General features: G+C 45.7%; 1 protein-coding gene across 44 annotated transcripts in view; it reads left to right on the forward strand.

The window, feature by feature from the left end:
* Positions 1–18224, forward strand: part of LOC140484571 (sorbin and SH3 domain-containing protein 1) — a 408466-nt gene that overhangs the window by 350745 nt on the left and 39497 nt on the right. For 37 of the 44 annotated variants that reach the window (XM_072582966.1, XM_072582965.1, XM_072582978.1 and 34 more), the window contains 3 exons: positions 10267–10445; positions 11688–13181; positions 15462–15547. In XM_072582966.1, coding sequence (XP_072439067.1) covers positions 10267–10445; positions 11688–13181; positions 15462–15547 — 1759 coding nt within the window. Of the gene's footprint in view, positions 1–10266; positions 10446–11687; positions 13182–15458; positions 15548–18224 lie in introns of all 44 variants that reach the window. The other 7 variants (XM_072582997.1, XM_072583002.1, XM_072583000.1 and 4 more) reach the window with 2 other exon arrangements.

Here is an 18224-nt window from a genome sequence, read left to right on the forward strand (position 1 = left end):
CCAGTGTGAGTATCATTTATGTGAGTATCTCCAGGATGTTAACTTGCATTTTCTCTAGAAACATAGAAAATAGGACACTGAGTAGGCCATTCAATATGATCACGGCTGAAGATCCAACTCAGTACTCCATCCCCACCTTCTCTCCATACTCAATCCCTTTAGCCCTAAGAACCATGTCCAACTCCTGCCTGAAAACATTCAATCTCTTGATGTTTTTGTGGCAGAACATTCCACAGGCTCATCACTCTGGGTGACGAAAGTTCACTTCATCTCAGTCCTAAATGACCTACTCTGTCTCCTTAGACTGTGACCCCTCCTTTTGGAACTTTGGTTGGTGTGCTTCCTGCTACCAGGCAAGCAATTCTGGAATTTTCTAATCATGCCTTGCAGATGTAGGCCATCACAGAGGCCAGTGCGGATCTACTGCTTGATGTGAATGAGTTTCTGCCACAGTAAACAAAATTATTAACCCAGAAGGGAGCGATCGGAAGCATACACCAGTCAAATGCAAGGAATGTGAAATGTTGGGTGTCTTGCGTGACCATGTGTTGCCCCCTCAGGTGAACAACAAACCCTCCTCTTCCCCCAAACCCACCCCAATGTCCTCAGGACCCACCCTCCCCTAGATGTAATTGATTTATCCTCGCCAAACCCACCCTCTGCACCCCCAGCTTGATGGTATTTAACCTAAGATTGGCCTTTTGAGAGCTGGAATTATAAATATCTGTTTTCTCCCTCCAAAACAAAAATGGAATGAATTGACTCGCGTCGATTTGGATTACCTCACTGCCAATTTGGCTGCAGTTTCCACTTTGAGTGCACCCGGCTCTTAGAGCATATCGTTAGTGTTTTAAATAGTTTGATGATAATGCCCCCTCTAATATGTGCCCATCTGTTCATACACTTCAGTGGCCCTGTCCTTGGAGGCTCAGGCTGTCATCTTGTACAGATCTCACATCTCTTTCAATGTAAGTGCGTTCTGTCTGCAGTCTTCAAACAGAAGTGTCTTTAAATTGTTCCTGGCATTTTAGCTCCTCCACGAAGCTGCTGTTATCATTAAATGATGAGAAATAAATTACAGTTTGGAGTGCAGAGAATTGTGAGGACTCCACTTACATTCCCAACTCTCTGACATCCTGCTATCAGTGGGGCATGTGGGTTCAGAGATCAATGCAGCCTGTATGTTTTTCACATGGTTACACGTGCGTGATATGAATATTATCCTCAGTGTGTGAGCTTACTCCGAGAAATCGAGAAATAGCAGACACTGGAGTTGCTGGGGTTGTAAGGTTGATTGTCATATAATTGTACTGAGATAGTTGTACAAAAGGTACATGTACCAACAGATTCACTAACAAATTCAAGAGCAGATCCTTCGCCGCTGTTATTAGCCTTCTGAATGACCTGTCGAATTTTAAATCTGATGTTGATCTTGCTTTCTGTGCACCTTCTTTGCAGTTGCAACTTGTCTTCCTTGCTCTGTTCATTACCCTAATACGCTTTGTATAGTATGAGCTTAAATGAGCCTCTCCTGCACACAAAACAAAACCTTTCACTGTACTTGGGGAGGTATGACAAAATTAAATCAAATTGAATCAGTGAAAGATGTTGTTTTACATACCAAACAGGCAGATCATCATACAAAGTGCATCAGGGTAGCAAAACAGAGTGGGAAGTGCAGAGAGAGAGAGAACATTGGACTTTACTGTGGCACATGTAGCATTCAGAGGTTTGAATGCAGCACGACTCTATGCAGTGTAATAAAGATCTGCTTCTAGGTACTGTGTGAGGGCCGAATATTGGAAAGGAAAATCCCCTAGTCTTCCCTGAGACCCTCCTGCAGGGAGAGGGCAGGTGGAGCTTTGGTTTAACATCTCACCCCAAAGAGGGACCTGAAGCAATACAGTCCCTCCCTCAGTACTGAGCAGGACTGTGCACTTCAGAGTCTGGAGTGGGTCTTAAAGTCACTTCCTTCGGGAAGCCACACCTGTGGGTGCTGCCTGCCGACCGACCTGATGGGTTCTGCACCTGGTGTTGCGTTTGGTTGTAGTTTATTTACAGGGGTGCTTTTCTTTTCTGGTTGTATACTCCTGTGGACAGAGAGCAGCACAGTGACTTGGTGGTTAGCACTGCTGCCTCACATGCCAGGGATCTGGGTTCGATTCCTGCCTGGGGCGACTGTCGGTGTGGAGTTTGCACATTCTTCCTGTGTCTGCATGGGTTTCCTCCCACAGATCAAAGATGTGCAGGTGAGGTGGATTGACCGTGCTAAAGTTCCCGCAGTGTCCAGGGCTGTGGTGGGTGGAGAAGTGGGAGTCTGAGTGGGATGCTCTTCGAAGGGTCAGTGTGGACTCAATGGGCTGAATGGCCTGCTTCCGCCCTATAGGGATTCTATGATTCTGGATGCTTCAGTCTTAAAATACGGACTACACTGCATCTGTGGTTGCCTGCCCTCTGCACACTCACTCCAGCTGCAGAGGGTGCTGCTCTGAAGTCCCTAAACGTCGATTTTCCTGCTCCTCTGATGCTCCCTAACCTGCTGTGCTTTCCAAGCACTACTCTAAATCTTAACTCTAATCTTCAGCATCTGCAGTACCCCTTTTTCGCTTGAGAGTCCCTGTGTGTTATGCCAGTGAGCAAGTGGGTGAATTAGAGCAGACAGTGAGCAGATCCAGCCAGCCAGAGTCGAATTCCAAAACGCTAAAAATAATGAGCGATAAGAATCCCTGATGTGTTGTCCCTGGAAGTTTAGCCGGATGGCAATTTTATTTTTGATTCCTGTTGGATGAGAACTCAAGCGATGATCATTGTTGAATGTGTTCCAAGATGCTGCACTGACTGGAGTATATGGAGGGGAAGGCTGAACAAAACTGATTGTTTTTATTATCATATCTCTCTCTCAAGCAGTTTGTGTTTGGAATGTGACTTATTAGTTGCAAATTACACCATCGAATCAAATGTAAACAATTGGACAGTGGCCATTTAAGTGACTGTTCAAGAGAAATTTTGTTTTGTGCTCTTGCTGAATGTTTTAAGTGATTGTATCTACTGCAGTGAACAAGAGACAAGCAGGAGAACGCAGGATCAGCTGTGGAGTTGCAGGTCTATGGGGAAGAATGGGGAGGAGGGGCAGTCTGCTCCCGAGCCGCCCCCTTACCCAAAAGGGATGGTCAGTGCTACACCAATGGATACTTAACAAGAGGAAGTTGGTTAGCTCTATTGGCTGAACAGCTGGTTTGCAGAAGGTCCTGTTTCCACACTGTAGGGAATCTAACCATCTGCAGGCGGCATGGTGGCAATGTGGCTAGCACTGCTGCCTCACAGCGCCAAAGACCCAGGTTCAATTCCCGCCTCAGGCAACAGTCTGTGTGGAGTTTGCACCTTCTCCCAGTGTCTGCATGGGTTTCCTCTGGGTGCTCTGGTTTCCTCCCACAGTCCAAAAAATGCGCAGGTTAGGTGAATTGGCCGTGCTAGTTTGCTCGTAGTGTTAGATGAAGGGGTTAATGTAGGAGAATGGGTCTAGGTGGATTGCCCTTCGGAGGGTCGGTGTGGACTTGTTGGGCCGAAGGGCCTGTTTCCACCCTGTAAGTAATCTAATCTAATCAGAGCGGGTTTGATTCCTGTATCAGGTGAGGTTGCCACGAGGGACTCTCCAGCCTCTTCCCCTGGCCATGAGACATGGAGATTAGATTAGATAGTGTGGAAACAGGCCTTTTGGCCCAACAAGGCCACATGGACCCCCTGAAGAGCAACCCACCCAGACCCATTCCCCTACATTTACCCCTGACTAATCCACCTAACATCCTCCGCTTAAAACATCACCAGTCGCCTCTCCCCAATGAGGGAGCAACTCTATGGTCTGGTAGAACTATGGCAGCTTTATTTTTACCTTCTACTTAATGAGGCCATCCCTCAGTAAGAATGGGCTATGGGTATCCCTGACAGATGGTATTGCTTATGTCCTGTAGTCAGTGTGCTTTTTAGAGAGACATTCATAATAGCATCACTATCATTGCATGTGACCAGAGAGTATAATTTTCTCAGATTCCATCTTAACTTGGGCCATTAACACATGATCCTCTGGCGTCACAGAGGTGTACACCATGGAAACAGACCCTTCAGTCCAACTCGTCCATGCCAACCAGATATCCTAACTTAATCTAGTCCCATTTTCCAGCACTTGGCCCATATCCCTGTTAAACCCTTCCTATTCATATACCCATCCAGATGCCTTTTAAATGTTGCAACTGTACCAGCCTCCACCACTTCCTCTGGCAGCTCATTCCATACTCTGTGTGAAAATATTGCCCTCTAGGTAACTTTTAAATCTTTGTCCTCTCACCCTAAACCTATGCCCTCTACTTTTGGACTCCTCTACTTGAACCATGTTGCTCTGTTGTAACCTTTTTAGGTTATAATGTTTGGACATAGTAGCTGTTGTAATAGGTGTCTACTGGATTCTTCAGTATCTCCATATCCACACCTAGTTTCTTGTATTGTGAAGGATAACCACCAGTGTTTCCACATCAGCTGAAATACCCCGCTGTCGGTAATGAGGGTCAGGCCGTCGGTGTGTGAGGGAGCCCCACACAGCTAACTAGTTACACCAGACATAAGTCCTGGGTCTTCTCTGGGACCTCCGGCAGCCCTGGTATCAGGATGACCATGGATCCCGGACGAATATCCTTGGGGTGAGAGGAATTGGGGATGAGAGTTTTGAAAGCCAGGTGGGAAGGAATACAATGCATAGGAGATCAGATATTTTCTTAGTTTTGTAGAATCCCTAGAGAATGGAAGCAGGCCATTCCGCCTATCGAATCTACACTGACCCTCTGAACAGCATCTCACCTAGATCCACCCCCTATCCTGTCCCCATAATCCTGCATTTCCCCATAGCCAATACACCTGACCTGCACAACTTTGGACTGTTGGGGGAAACAGGAGCACCCGGAGGAAACCCACACAGAGACGGGGAGAATGTGCAAACTCTACACAGACTGTCACCCGAGGGTGGAATTGAACCCGGGTCCCTGGCGCTGTGAGGCAGCAGTGCTCACTACTGAGCCACCTTGATCCTGAACAAGGGGTGCACGGGGAACCTCTCCAGAAGATGCACCAACCTCCCTTCCTGACTTTTCCACAGAAACGGGCTTCCGAATCTCACCTGCCTGCACGCTGTAATCACATTATTGAGCGAGCACTGTTCTATTCTGCTCAATTCCACGTTATTAGTCAAGGGGGTAATGTGGGGAAGGTTAGCTAACCATCCATCACAGTACATGTGCCCACCTCCCCTTGCTGAATACTCACCCACCAGGGAGAGTGGGGCAAGGAATGGGATGGAGAGTTGTAAAAATCCAGCCACTTGTATTTATGCTGTTGAAAGTGGCAAAGGGACTGTCCCCAGTGTGGTGGTGCCATCTGTGCCTTGCTTAGTACTACTCTCATCTCTGACTTGGAAGGTTCAAATCCCATCCCAGAGACTTAAACACAAAAGCTAACATTCCAGAACAGTATAGCACTGGAAAGAGAAGTTGGAGATGATATCATTAAGTTGCACTTCAACCAATGCTCTGTATGTTACAGGTAAACGTAGCAGAGTTAGGACATTAGTCTGTTTCTGAACCAGTGAACCAAAATCACTGAAATAGGCAGGGTCTGATCGTTGGGCATTTGTTGTGTACTATTTGGCTGCCACACTTCCTGAACCACAACAATGATTTCTGTTCAAAAATATTTAACTGGTGATTAAATACTTTGAGATGTCCCGAGGTTGCGAAAGGTGCTATACAAATGCTATACATCCCCTCGGTGATGGCCTTGTGGTATTATCACTGGATAGTTAATCCAGAGATCCAGATCTGGGGACCGTGGCAGATGGCATTGAATTCAGTAAACGTCTCGAATTAAAAGTCTAATGCTGACCGTGAATCAAAAGCCCCTCTGGTTCACTAATGCCCTTTAGGGAAGGAAACTGCCATCGTTACCTGGTTGGCCTTGCATGTGACTCCAGACCCACAGCAATGTGGTTGACTCTTAACTGCCCTCTAGGCAGTTGGAAATGGGTAATAAATGCTCTGGTCTAGCCAGTGACTCCCTTATTCTGAGAATGAATGACAAAAAGGCAACTCTTTTTGTCTTGGTTGTAGCTTTATCCCACCAGAATTGTGGCACTGCTTTTCCAGGGGTGCCTCCAGCGTGGTATGGTTTGCACTGTTGCCTCACAGCACTAGGGACCCAAGTTCACTTCCAGCCGCCAGAAAGTGTCTGTATAAAGTTTGCACATTCTTCCCATGTCTGCATGGGGTTCCTCTCTCAGCCCAAAGATATGCAGCTTCAGTGAATTGGCCATGCTAAATCAACCATAGTGTCCAAGAATGTGTAGGCTAGGTGGATTAGCCATGGAAAATGCATATTACGGTATGTGGTGGGGGGGCTGGGTTTGGGTGGGGTGCTCTTCAGAGGGTCAGTGTGGAATTGATGGGCCAAATGGCCTCTTTCCACACTGTAGGGATTCTATAATTCTGTGTTTCTGATTAGATGAAATTAGATTACTTAGTGTGGAAGCAGGCCTTTCGGCCCTCTGAAGAGCAACCCACCCAGACCCATTCCTCTACATTTACCCCTTCACCTAACACTACGGGCAATTTACCATGGCCAACTCACCCAACCTGCACATTTTTGAACTGTGGGAGGAAACTGGAGCACCAGGAGGAAACCCACGCAGACACGGGGAGAATGTGCAAACTCCACACACAGTTGCCTGAGGCGGGAATTGAATCCGGGTCTCTGGCGCTGTGAGGCAGCAGTGCTAACTTAGCAATGGTAAGCTTCCTGTAATTTGGACGAATCAACTTGCTTAATCTCTCCCAGGATTTCAACTTTTATATAAATCTCAGGTTGGGGTCACTGAAGGTAGGTTGCATCTAGGTTTGGACATCATTCTTTTGGAACAACGTTCAAGAGGGTGCAAAGGAAATTTACAAGATTGGAACCAGGAGTGAGAACAGCAGTTACTTGGAAAACATGAGAAAAGTTGGAATTGTTCATCTTACATGAGATGCATTCAAGAGGAGATTTATTGGAGATGCTCAGAGTCATAAATGGATTTAATAAAGAGATGGGAAAAAAACTGTCTTCACTAGGGGAGCATTCTTCATGACCAGATTGAGATTTGGAATAGATGGCAAAGAAGTCTGGGGGATTTCCTTTCTGTACGTTTCGAGTTATGATCGGGATCTGTGCTGCCTGAACGAGTAGAGGAAGCAGATTAAATACGGACTTTCTAAAGAGAATCAAACATGCACTTACAAAGGAAAAAATGTATAGCTTTGTGGAAGGAACAGGGGAGTGAGATGAACTTGAATAGCTCCTCTCAAAGGATGCATCCATGATGGGTCAAATGGTTTTCTGTGGTAAAAGGTGCTAACCCCTCCCTGTACATATCCTCTCCATTCACAGTGGGAGTATCCAAAATCTTAGTTTTCATGTATTGTCACCTTTTGGAGCCTTAAGAGCTGCATAGTAAATAATGCTCAGTTCTGGTTAATAAGATAGAGTTGTTAATTGTGATGCTGTGATTAAACTTTCAGACTTAACTCTTGCTGAGCTTCCAGTTGTCATGGTGAGCTTCCGTTGCCGAGACATAGTTGTGGCGGACCCTGAGAGCTTTATAACAGTCTTGATTTTAAAATTCTTTTCCGTGTTTTCCGATTCCCCATGGCCTGTCTGATTTGAGTTCTCTGTATCCTCCAATTTTAGCCTCTGAGCATCCTTCCACTATGGGTGGCCATGCTTTCAGTCGCCTAGGCCCCTGGAATACTCTCCTAACACCTCTACGCCTCACTGTTCAACTTTAAGACACCCCTTAACTCTTGCCCCTTTGCCAAGTTTGATGCTCTGAAGTGCCTTTATTAAGCTAAAGGAGATATGTTGTTGCTTAAGGGGTTATAACGCATCCTTTTATTTGCAAACACAAAGCCAATTTTTATTTTCGATTGTGAAGTGCTGAAGAGGTGACAGAGTAAACTGAAACTACCTGAACCTGATGCCTGCAAAGCACTGTTTTTTGTTGCTGGAAGGTAGCAGCAGTTCAAGGGGCCCTATTCCTGACTTGAAACGCTGCCCTGTAGCCCCTTTGAATCTGGCTTACTCCTGAGAACTTAACCTGCCCGTCAGTTCTGTCTTTTCCTTTACCATTTTCACCCCCTGGAGAGAGTGTGGCGCTGGAAAAGCCCAGCCGGTCAGGCAGTATCCCAGGAGCAGGAGAATCGACGTTTCGGGCATCAGCCCTTCTTCAGGAATCGGTCCTCATTTTCTCCTCACTCCCTGAAAAGAGGAGTTTGGATAAGAGATCTATCAAAATCCCTGTTGCGCTTTCCGGTGGGTGTGAAAAATCCCAAAACATTTTTTTGGAAGACATCATTTTTTCCCTCATGTGCTGGGCCATACTTATTGCTCATTAAGTATTGCCAAGGCAGACTGTCTGGCCATTAACTTGTTGTTTGTGGGAACTTGCTCTCCTCAAGTTGGCTGATGAATTGCTTTGTCCATTGATTCATGGAATACGTGCATCGGTGGCAAAGCCAACCTTTTTTACCCTGATCCTAAATTCCTTTGAGATAAGTGGCTTTCTGAGCCATCACAGAAGGTGCATCAGAGTTGACCACATTGCAATGGGTCTGGAATCATACATTGGCCAGACGAGGGAAGATTTCAATCCCTCCAGGACTTCAGTGGGCCGTGTGCATTTTTTCACAATTGTTGGTTGGTTGTTCATTATTATTGCTACCTGAGCTACAAACCTTGCAAATTATTATTGCGATTAACTTGTAATTCCAGATTTATTCATTGAACATAAACCGCACCAGAGGCGGATTGAACTAATCCCCATTAGCAGGGGGATTGAGTTTAAGAGCCGGGGGGTTATGCTGCAGCTCTGTAGAGCTCTGGTTAGAGAACACTTCGAATATTGTGTTCAGTTCTGGTGGCCTCATTATAGGAAGGATGTGGCAGCTTTAGAGAGGGCGCAGAGGAGATTTACCAGGATGCTGTCTGGACTGAAGGGCATGCCTTATGAAGGAATGTTGAGGGAGCTAGGACTTTTCCCATTAGAGCAAAGAATGATGAGTGGTGACTTGATTAGAGGTGTATCCGATGTTGAGAGGCATAGATAGAGTGGATAGCCAGATAGTTTTTCCCAGGATGGAACTATCATGAGCGGATATAATTTTAAGGTGATTGGAGGAAGGTTTTGGGGGCAATGTCAGAGGTAGGTTCTTTACTTAGAGAGTGGTGGGTGTGTGGAATGCACTGCCAGCGGTAGTGTTGGTGTCAGGGACATTAGGGACATTAAAGCGACTCTTGGATAGGCACGTGGATGATAGTAAAATGAAGGGTATGTAAGTTAGTTTGAACTTAAACTAGGATAAAAGGCCAGCACAACATCCAGGGCTGAAGGGCTGTACTGTTCTATGTTCTATTTAACACTGATTATTTGTTTTGGTTAAAGTGCTTCACTGGTTATGAAGATTTTTTAGAGATATAAGGTTTTGCCCTTCTTCTCAACAAGCCCAGAACTTAATTATTGACATGGTAATCGGGAAGCAGTGGAAACTGGGCCAGATTATTGAACCGTTCTCACTGGAAAGTTTGATGTGAAGTGTGGTCTCTCTCCCACACTGTTTAATGAACGGGAAACCATTCCCCTGTACAGATTTCCATCACATGAAGCCCAATGGGGTGGGAGAGTTCACTGAGAAATCCCTGAGTAGGATTATTTCAGTTCCCTCACACAGAAAAGGCCACAGCTGTGGAAAATATGAATTCTGAAGTGAAGTAAGCAATTCCAAATGTCAAGTTGCTGCAGAAGAGTGGGGAGGATCCCAAGTTATTCCAGTGTTTTTCTCGCCCAAAGGGTCAGTGATCTTGATGTCAAGAACAGAATGCTCTGCAGAAGCTCCAATGAGTTGAGCTCATCTCTTAAATGCTTTGCAGCTCAATGAATGGGCTAACTTTGCAACCATCCCCCTCACAGTAACAGCCAAGCCTGCACAATCAAACCACTGACTGATGAAGGGCACCAGGGTTTCTGTTTAAAAATGTGAAACTTGGGCATGAGTCATCTAAGTGTTTCAAGAGAGCAGTTTGCTGCAAATGTCAGAGGCTGTGTAGTTCTGATCAGTTGAGCAGTCACATAAAAAGATCCTGATGGCATGTGGTTATTCTCCATTTCTTTTTCATCCACCCACCCACCCACCCACCCAGTTCCACATTTTTGTCCAATTCCCATGCAGTGAGAAGACAGTCAGAGGCTGGCACAGGGGAGCCAGTCAGCCAGGAGAACGAGAGGCTAATCTACAAGACCGTTCTGGAAGGGGGCGATATTCCATTCCAGGGGTTGAGCGGCTTGAGCAAGAGGACGTCCAGCTCCTCTTCAACCAAAGGTGGGCAGCTGCAAAGTGCTGAGGCTGGCTCCGCAATCATTCAGCACTCGTTGCTTTGTGGCACAGTGGTAAACGTTGCAAAAAAGAGGCACAAATTCAAAGCTTTTCATCTTCAACTTATTAGGACTGTGAGGCGATGAAGCCAAATGATTAAAATTGTTAGGAGAAAGTGAGGACTGCAGATCAGAGTCAAAAAAGTGTGGTGCTGGAAAAGCACAGCCAGTCAGGCAGCATCTGAAGAGGAGAGTCAATGTTTCGAGCATAAACTCTTCATCAGGAATCAAGAATTGTTATTCCCTTTTGAAGTTTGGTTTCTTGCCTCCCAGTCCTGATGAGTGCAAAGAGTCAACTTTGTAGCCATTCAGGAAACCTTCATGTTACGGTGCTGTAGCTGGTCAGTAACTGCCCACCTCTTATTTGGCACTTGCTTTTACTGTAGGTAGGAAATGCGATTCAGTTAGGAGAAGGTACTTATTTTCCAGGATTTGTGCTTACTTCAGGCCATGTTCGATACTCTCTAACTGGTTGGGTTGTACTTCCAGTTGGATGGAGTGTAAATCTCTGAAAACCCGACTCTAAAAATTTGCTTTTGAGGTCACCTCAGAAAAATAGTCTCTAATGCCAGCGTTTGGCAGTTTCAATTTGGTGCGCCAGTGATCTTCAGACTAAGTGGCTCAGCCAGCTGGCTGTATATCAACCAGGAACTGAAAGGAGATTGTGCTGTTGGCTTATGTTTATATCACCAGCATCTCTCCAAATTCATTTTTTTATTTGTGTGGGAACGATAAAGTCTGAAGTGCAATGTATTTGAATTTCAAGATAAGTCGTAGATTCTGTTAGTCCATTGGAGCCTGGTACATTCAATCAAATTGTGTTGCATCCTAACCTGGTGATGTTTGTTCTTAAAAGCTGTCATTTTATCTGATGCTGCTGTTGCCCAAGGTAAAAATTGCGGGTGCAGTGGCAATCTGGGACATGAGTCTTGAGCAGTGCTAACAAAGGACTGCATTTCACATAATCTCCATTTTGTTGGCCTCGCAATGTGTCTAACAGATGCCATACAGTGATCAGAAGCAGCATGTGCTGCACTCAAAAGGTTTAGCCATCCAAATTGACGAGCTTTAAAACAACTGGGTTACCCATTGGGAATGCTTAAAATGCTGTAGGTGTGTTGAAAGCTGTTTACTATTGCTTGCTTTTTCTAATGCTTGTGTCTGTTTTGTTGCTCTGCACGCTTACCAGTGGATTTTAAAGGTGGGAATGGCCACAGCATTTCAACTACTTCACTTTATAGTACGTCGGTTAACTCTAGTAATATGCTAGGTAATAAATGTAAACATAAGACGCCCTTGTCCGCAGCAAAGGCCTGCATTTCTGAAATCCTTCCCTCAAAATTCAAGCCCAAACTACTGGTAGAGAGCATCCGTGCCCAGGACAGAGAGGGTGACGCTCGCTGCCCACAGAGGGCTCAGAGTTACGAAAACCTCCTCGGCGTCGTCTGTAAACTCACCAGCAAGAAAGTGGCGGTGAAAGAGACTGGGCGAAGTGCCGAGTCTCTCTCCCTGGCAGAAAGCGAGGAGCCCAGCCTTTGTTCAAGTGGCCATGGGAGGCTGCAGGAGCTGCCCGCCAATCCCAGGAGAAGTGGTCTTCCGAATGGCTGTGGTGACGACACAACGGCCTTCACCAAAACCTGCCAAAGTACCTGTCAGATGGATCGCTCGCTGCCCCCAGGAGCCCTGCCCACCTCCATGGTGAGAGCCATGGTGTTTCAGTTAGAATATGATCTGAAAGGCCACTGCAGGCAGAACTTGAGTCAAGATGGGTTGAGCCAGGCCCCAGACTATTCAGTGTCCTCCAGGGTCAATGAATTTGAGCAGATCATCCAGAGGTCACGGTCGATGCCCGCACTAGATGCTACCACTGGCTCTACACCACACAGGAGCCCAGTGCCACCTCACTCCAGGCCTTTCCTACATGCGGCCCACTCTGTCGAGAGTCTATTAGAGTCCTCTCCACAACGCCACGACAAGACGGGATCTGACATTAACATAACCACCCGGCACGCTTCCATCTCCAGCAGCGATCCTGAAGAAGTGGCATCGGAGCTTAGTGAAGTGGTGGTTACAGAGTCACTGTGCCCTGCTATTGATGACAAGGCGGACGGCCTCTCCACCATCTCGGCTGACAGCACGGGCAGTAAGGATCGCCCTCTGAGCGCACGCATCAACAACCGTTGCCAAGGAGCCTGCCCCGCCTCCTACACCCGCTTCACTACAATCCGCAGGCACGAGAAGCAGGCAGCAAGCCCCTTGGATTCCAGGCAGGCCACACAGCAGCACCTCCCAAACCCCCTCTCCAGGAATCTCTACCTCCTCAGCCCGAGGCCCTTCCGACTGAAAAGACCCTTTTTGCACAGGCTGAGAAAGCCAATAGCCCAGCCAGACTCGGGCGGCCATGTTGTGGTGGAGCATGAGAAAGGAAGTCTGCCTGGTAACCGAGGTGGACAGGGGTCACTTTCAAACAATGGGCCAACCCTTCCCAGACGCACCACGTCCTTTCGTGTTTTGGAGAAGATGTGCAGCCCGGCAATGACTGGACGTTGCCGAGATAATGGCATCTTTCAGCATCCTGATCTCCCGGGGGAATCTGCGAATGGGAATCTTGTTCCATTAGCTGTATTCGATGAGGTCGACCCAAACAACAATCGGCAAAATGTACTGGGCGTGTACCTGAAAGGTGGACTTTCCAGTAATTCACTGGCATCTTGTCTGTTGTTGTATTTCTCCTCACCACCACCACCCCCCCCATCCATTTTGTGCTCTTTGTTGTTGTAATCTGTGACACTCCAATTCTTGCTCTAGACTCTCCCTTTTCCTTAGCCATTTGATGTTTCCTAGGGAGCATTGGTGCTTCAGTCATCAGCTGGCTGTTGATAGTTTCTCAAGAGGTGGTTGTTATTCAGTGTATCGAAGCCCACTAACCCCCATCCTCCCTGAGTGAGGATGATCAGCCATGATCATAATGAATGGTGGTGCAGGCTCGAAGGGCAGAATGACCTACTCCTGCACCTATTGTCTATTGTTGACCAAGTTTGTGTGAAGCTTGAGGAATGCGCACTTGAGGAATGAGATGAAAGGTCAGATTTCAGTCAGTGCAGTTGGCAGACACATGTACTTACACATCAGTGCATACAAATCCCTGTTGCAGTGGCATCACGTGTATGATGTGGTTAATTTTGACCTCATCCACGCGAGGGAAACTTCCCAACTCCCTCATTTGAACCATTTGTGTTCCCCTTGAGTGGTGCTGAGCAAATTCAGTCCTATCCAGACCCGTGGGCACTCAATGTAGGAACAGTGAGCAGGCATGAGTGCCCTCACTCCTCCTCACCACAACCACAATCGCTACCACAAACACAACCACCACCACCACATGGCAGAAACCCTCACTGACCCAAGGACACATTCACATTCTCACACTGACCTGGATTCTTCCACAAGCACAGAGACGGAGGGGGGGAAGGATGTATTCTGAGATTGTGGAGTTCCTCATTTCTTGGCAGCCCAGATGGGGGTGACCCTGAAACCAGTGGCAAGATGGGCAACTTGCAAAGTCCATCTCAGCGTACCAGCTTGTGCCAAAGTTATTCAAAGGCAACAGTTGAGTCAAAAGACTGCCCCAACCCCCTCCACAGACTTCCCATGCCCCATTCAATATTAGCCGCCTCCTCCACCCAGTCACCCCCTCACACTACCCCAGACACATGGACACCCATTCTCTCACTCTCACTCATTCTTGAGCTCATGCTCTCTCTCTTGCAGACTCTCTCTGAGATTTACACACATTCATACTCTGTTACATGCACATATTGTTTGAGTTCAGCACTTTATAGCCTGTGAGTACAGGGTATTTGTTTCTTGTAGTTTTAGCATTGACAGCAACTGTATTTATCTAGTGTCATTAACGTTATAAAACATTGAGGATTCCACTCAGGAATGCTGTTGGACCATATTTTATGTTCGATCACAGTGTGAGATTATGACAGTTCGTCAAAAACTTGAACATTGAGAGTTCAAAACAAGCATGTTTAATGGAGTTGGGAGAGCTGGAGAGCTTTAGAGCTACAATTACCGAGCTAAATGCATCAGCTGAATGGTGGAACAGTTAAATTGAGGAATCTTGAAATAGTTGGTAGAATTATATTGGAATGAAATTATTGCTAGAATCTGTGGAATACCAAGATCTTGAAGAGTTCTGTGGAGCTGGAGTTCATAGAGAATGAGGACTCAGGCGATTTAAAACTTTATAATTTTAAAATTGAAGCATCATAAACACTTCCTGCTCCGTAACTAATTGAGACACTTGCCTGCGAGCCATGTTTGCCCTCTGTATCCTGACCCAAACCTGATCAGTGAGGGTAACCAATAGAGAGAGGGAGCGAATGTAGGGAGGAGCATGACTGAGTCAGATACCCATACAGACCTGCTGTTTGCCCTGGAGGTTCGGTCGTAATTCTGAACTTCACAGGTTAGCTCAAAGAATTTTTTTTTAAAAAAACTGTTGTGAAGTAGTGGAGGCCTGACAGAGATTTCTTCAACTAAGGCAGTGAGACACAGTAGAGAAAGGCAAATAGGGTGGAGATTAGTTACAGGTAGAATAATTAAAGTATTAATTAGAATAATTCCTGAGGGATGCAAATCAGTAGCAAGATCAGGGTCTAATGTTTTACAGGTAATTGTATGCAAACTTGAGAGGAATTCTCTGTGGATTAATTCTGAGCTGAGTTCTCGAGTTGTTTGCCCTCTTTCAGTCAGTGGCGTCTTTGAAGAACTTGAACCTGCTCCACTATTAATATTTACTTCAAATTTATAGACTGCCATAAAATTCTTTACTTAATGATCAGTTTGCAATGGAGTTACGTATGGACACACCTTTGTCTTATCTCTTAAAAGCAAGCGATATCCTTTTTTTGTTGGTGACAGTGGATTAATCTCGCTTTGTGTTGTCTTCAAGTAGAGTCAGACTCTCCAAAGCTGTCTATTCCAATCGAACGCATGGAGACCCCTGAGGAAATGTGTCGTCGTCGGCAAGAGGACAAGGAGGTGGGTCCCTGACCAATCGACCTGGTCAAAGGTCAATTGAGATTTTTGAAAATGTAATTCTTGACAATATCATAGAATGTCTTTTTATTAATTCCTCCGAAACTGTTGCGGTGTATCTGGGGAGGGAGTGTTTGGAGAAAGTAAGTTCAACTGGTTACATCCTTCAATTTACGTTGCATGTTCGCAAAGGGAGTAGTGGACACTTTTTCTGTTCAGCTTTGTAGCCTCTTCTCATGCAGCAGTGTTTAGGGTCTGAATTATACTGTCTGAGGGTGGGGTGAACTGTCTGAGAGCAAGTTCAATCAAGGCTTTTAAAAGGAAGCAGGTACAGGTTACAGAGAGAAGGCAGTAAAATGGGAGAAGTGCTCCTTTTCAGAAATGGTGCAGACCTGATTAGCTGAATAGCCTTTCTGTGCTGTGAACAGATTGAGTGATTCTGATATAGCAGGGTGTAATGGCTCCACACTGTTATTTTTGTTTGTTTTACAGCGGTTTGCAATATACAAAAGTTGAATAGTTAATCGGGACTTACCCTGCACACTGCATTATGAGTTGCTGAATCTCTCCAGAGGCAACTAGTTCTCTCCCATAATTCAGAGTATGGGTGGCAGTATAAACTAGTTAACTTTGTGGTTCAGAGAGAGCTGATCACGTATTGATTTCCCACATTAGCCAAGAGTTGGTCACAGCCAAATTTATGAATGGATAGTTGGGGAGGTGATGGCTGAGTGGTGTTACCGTTGGGTGTTAATCCAGAGAGATTGTTAATGTTCTGGGGGCCAGGGTTTGAATGCCACCACAGTAGTTGGTGAAATAAGAATTGCAATAAAAATTCAGGATTAAGCTTCTAATGATGGCCATGAATCCATTGGCGGCTCAGTGGTTAGCACTGGGGCCTCTCAGCGCCAGGAACCCAGGTTCGGTTCCAGCCTCAGATGACTGTCTGTGGGCAGTTTGTACATTCTCCTTGTGTCTGTGTGGGTTTCCTTTGGGTGCTTCGGTTTCTTCCCATGGTCCAAAGATGTGCAGGTTAAGGTGGATTGGTCATGCTGAATTGCCCCATAGTGTCCAGGGATGTGCAGGCTAGGTGGATTTGCCATGATAAATGTTGGATTATGGGGATAGGTTCGGATGGTATTCAGAGGGTTGGTGCAGACTCAATGGCCGCTTTCTGCACTGTAGGGATCCTATAATCTTGGACCCAATCTCTTCCTCAAAATTAAAATACTACTCATGGCCCTAGTCTTTCCTTCAGAAGGGTTCAATCATGTTATGATCGCAACTACCAAGGGCACCTAAAGATGAAATTCCTTCTTGTTGCACACCACCAGATCTTCTGAAACCTGCTCTCTAGTTAGCTCCAGAGGGGCTGTTCTATTAAACTATTCTAAAAACATTGTGTCAAGTCCTAATCTTCGGTATCTTTGTCCATTAATATGCAGATTAAAATCCCCCGTGATTATTGCCGTACCTTTTCTGATTAACTCCCACTATTTCCTGATGAGCAAGAGCGTCGATGTTTTGGCTTGACCCTTCATCAGGAGCTGATGAGGGGTTATGCCAGAAACATTGACTCTCACGTTTCTCAGATGCTGCCTGACCCACTGTGCTTTTTTCCAGCACCAAATTTTATTGACTCTGACTCTCCAGCATCTGCTGTCCTCACTATCTCCCCTTATTTCCTATCAAGCGGTTAATGTCCATATATCGCTCCTACAGGTGATATTCTGCCTTTATTGTTTCTCATCCGTGTCCAAACTGTTCTAGTGTCCTGAACTTGGCTTATTCCCCACCTTAATTGTGCAAATACGTCATTAATTAGCAGTGCCACCTCTCCACCTTTTCTTAGTTTCCTGTCCTTCCTAAGTGTCATGAATCTTTCAGTATTCAGGTTCCAATCTATCATCCTCCAGCCATGTCTCTGTACTGGCTTTCAGAATATACTTGTTTATTTCTATTTACTGTGAAAAATCTGAATTCAAAGTGGTGTTTGAGAAATGGTTTCCAAGCAAGTTTCATCCATGAATGACAGTAAAGAAGAAACAGAATGTGTGGATGGGTGTGTTAGTAAGTGTGTAGACCACATACAAATCATTGGAGTTGTGGATAGTATAGATGGTTGTCAATGGATACAGCGGGATATAGATCAATTGCAGAAATGGGTAGAGAAATGACAGATTGAGTTTACTCCGGGCAAGTGTGAGGTGTTGTGTTTTGTGAGATCAAATGTTAGGGAAAAGTATACAGTTAATGGCAGGACCCTGAACAGCATTGATGTGCTGAGGGATCTTATGATTCAAGCCCATGGCTGTCTGAAAGTGGCCATACAAGTAGATAGATAGCTTGGTAAAGAAGGCATTTGGCATGCTTACCTTTATTAGTCAAAGAATTGAGTACAAGAGTCAGGGTGTCATGTTGCAGCTTTATAAGACTTTGGTTAGGCCGCATTCAATTCTGGTCACCACATTACAGGAAGGATGTAGAGGCTTTGCCGACAGTGTAGAAGAGGTTTATCAGGATGTTGTTTGGATTAGAGGGTTTGTTCGAGAAGGAGAGGCTAGAAAAACTCTGGTTGTTTTCTCTGGACTGACAGAAGCAGAGGGGAGTCAAGAAAACAGAATTGCACAAAAATTATGAGATGCATAGATAAGGTTGATAGAATCTTTTTCCCAGGGTT

The sequence above is a fragment of the Chiloscyllium punctatum genome, chromosome 13 (assembly GCF_047496795.1).
Source record: "Chiloscyllium punctatum isolate Juve2018m chromosome 13, sChiPun1.3, whole genome shotgun sequence".
NCBI classification, from domain to species: Eukaryota; Metazoa; Chordata; class Chondrichthyes; order Orectolobiformes; family Hemiscylliidae; genus Chiloscyllium; species Chiloscyllium punctatum.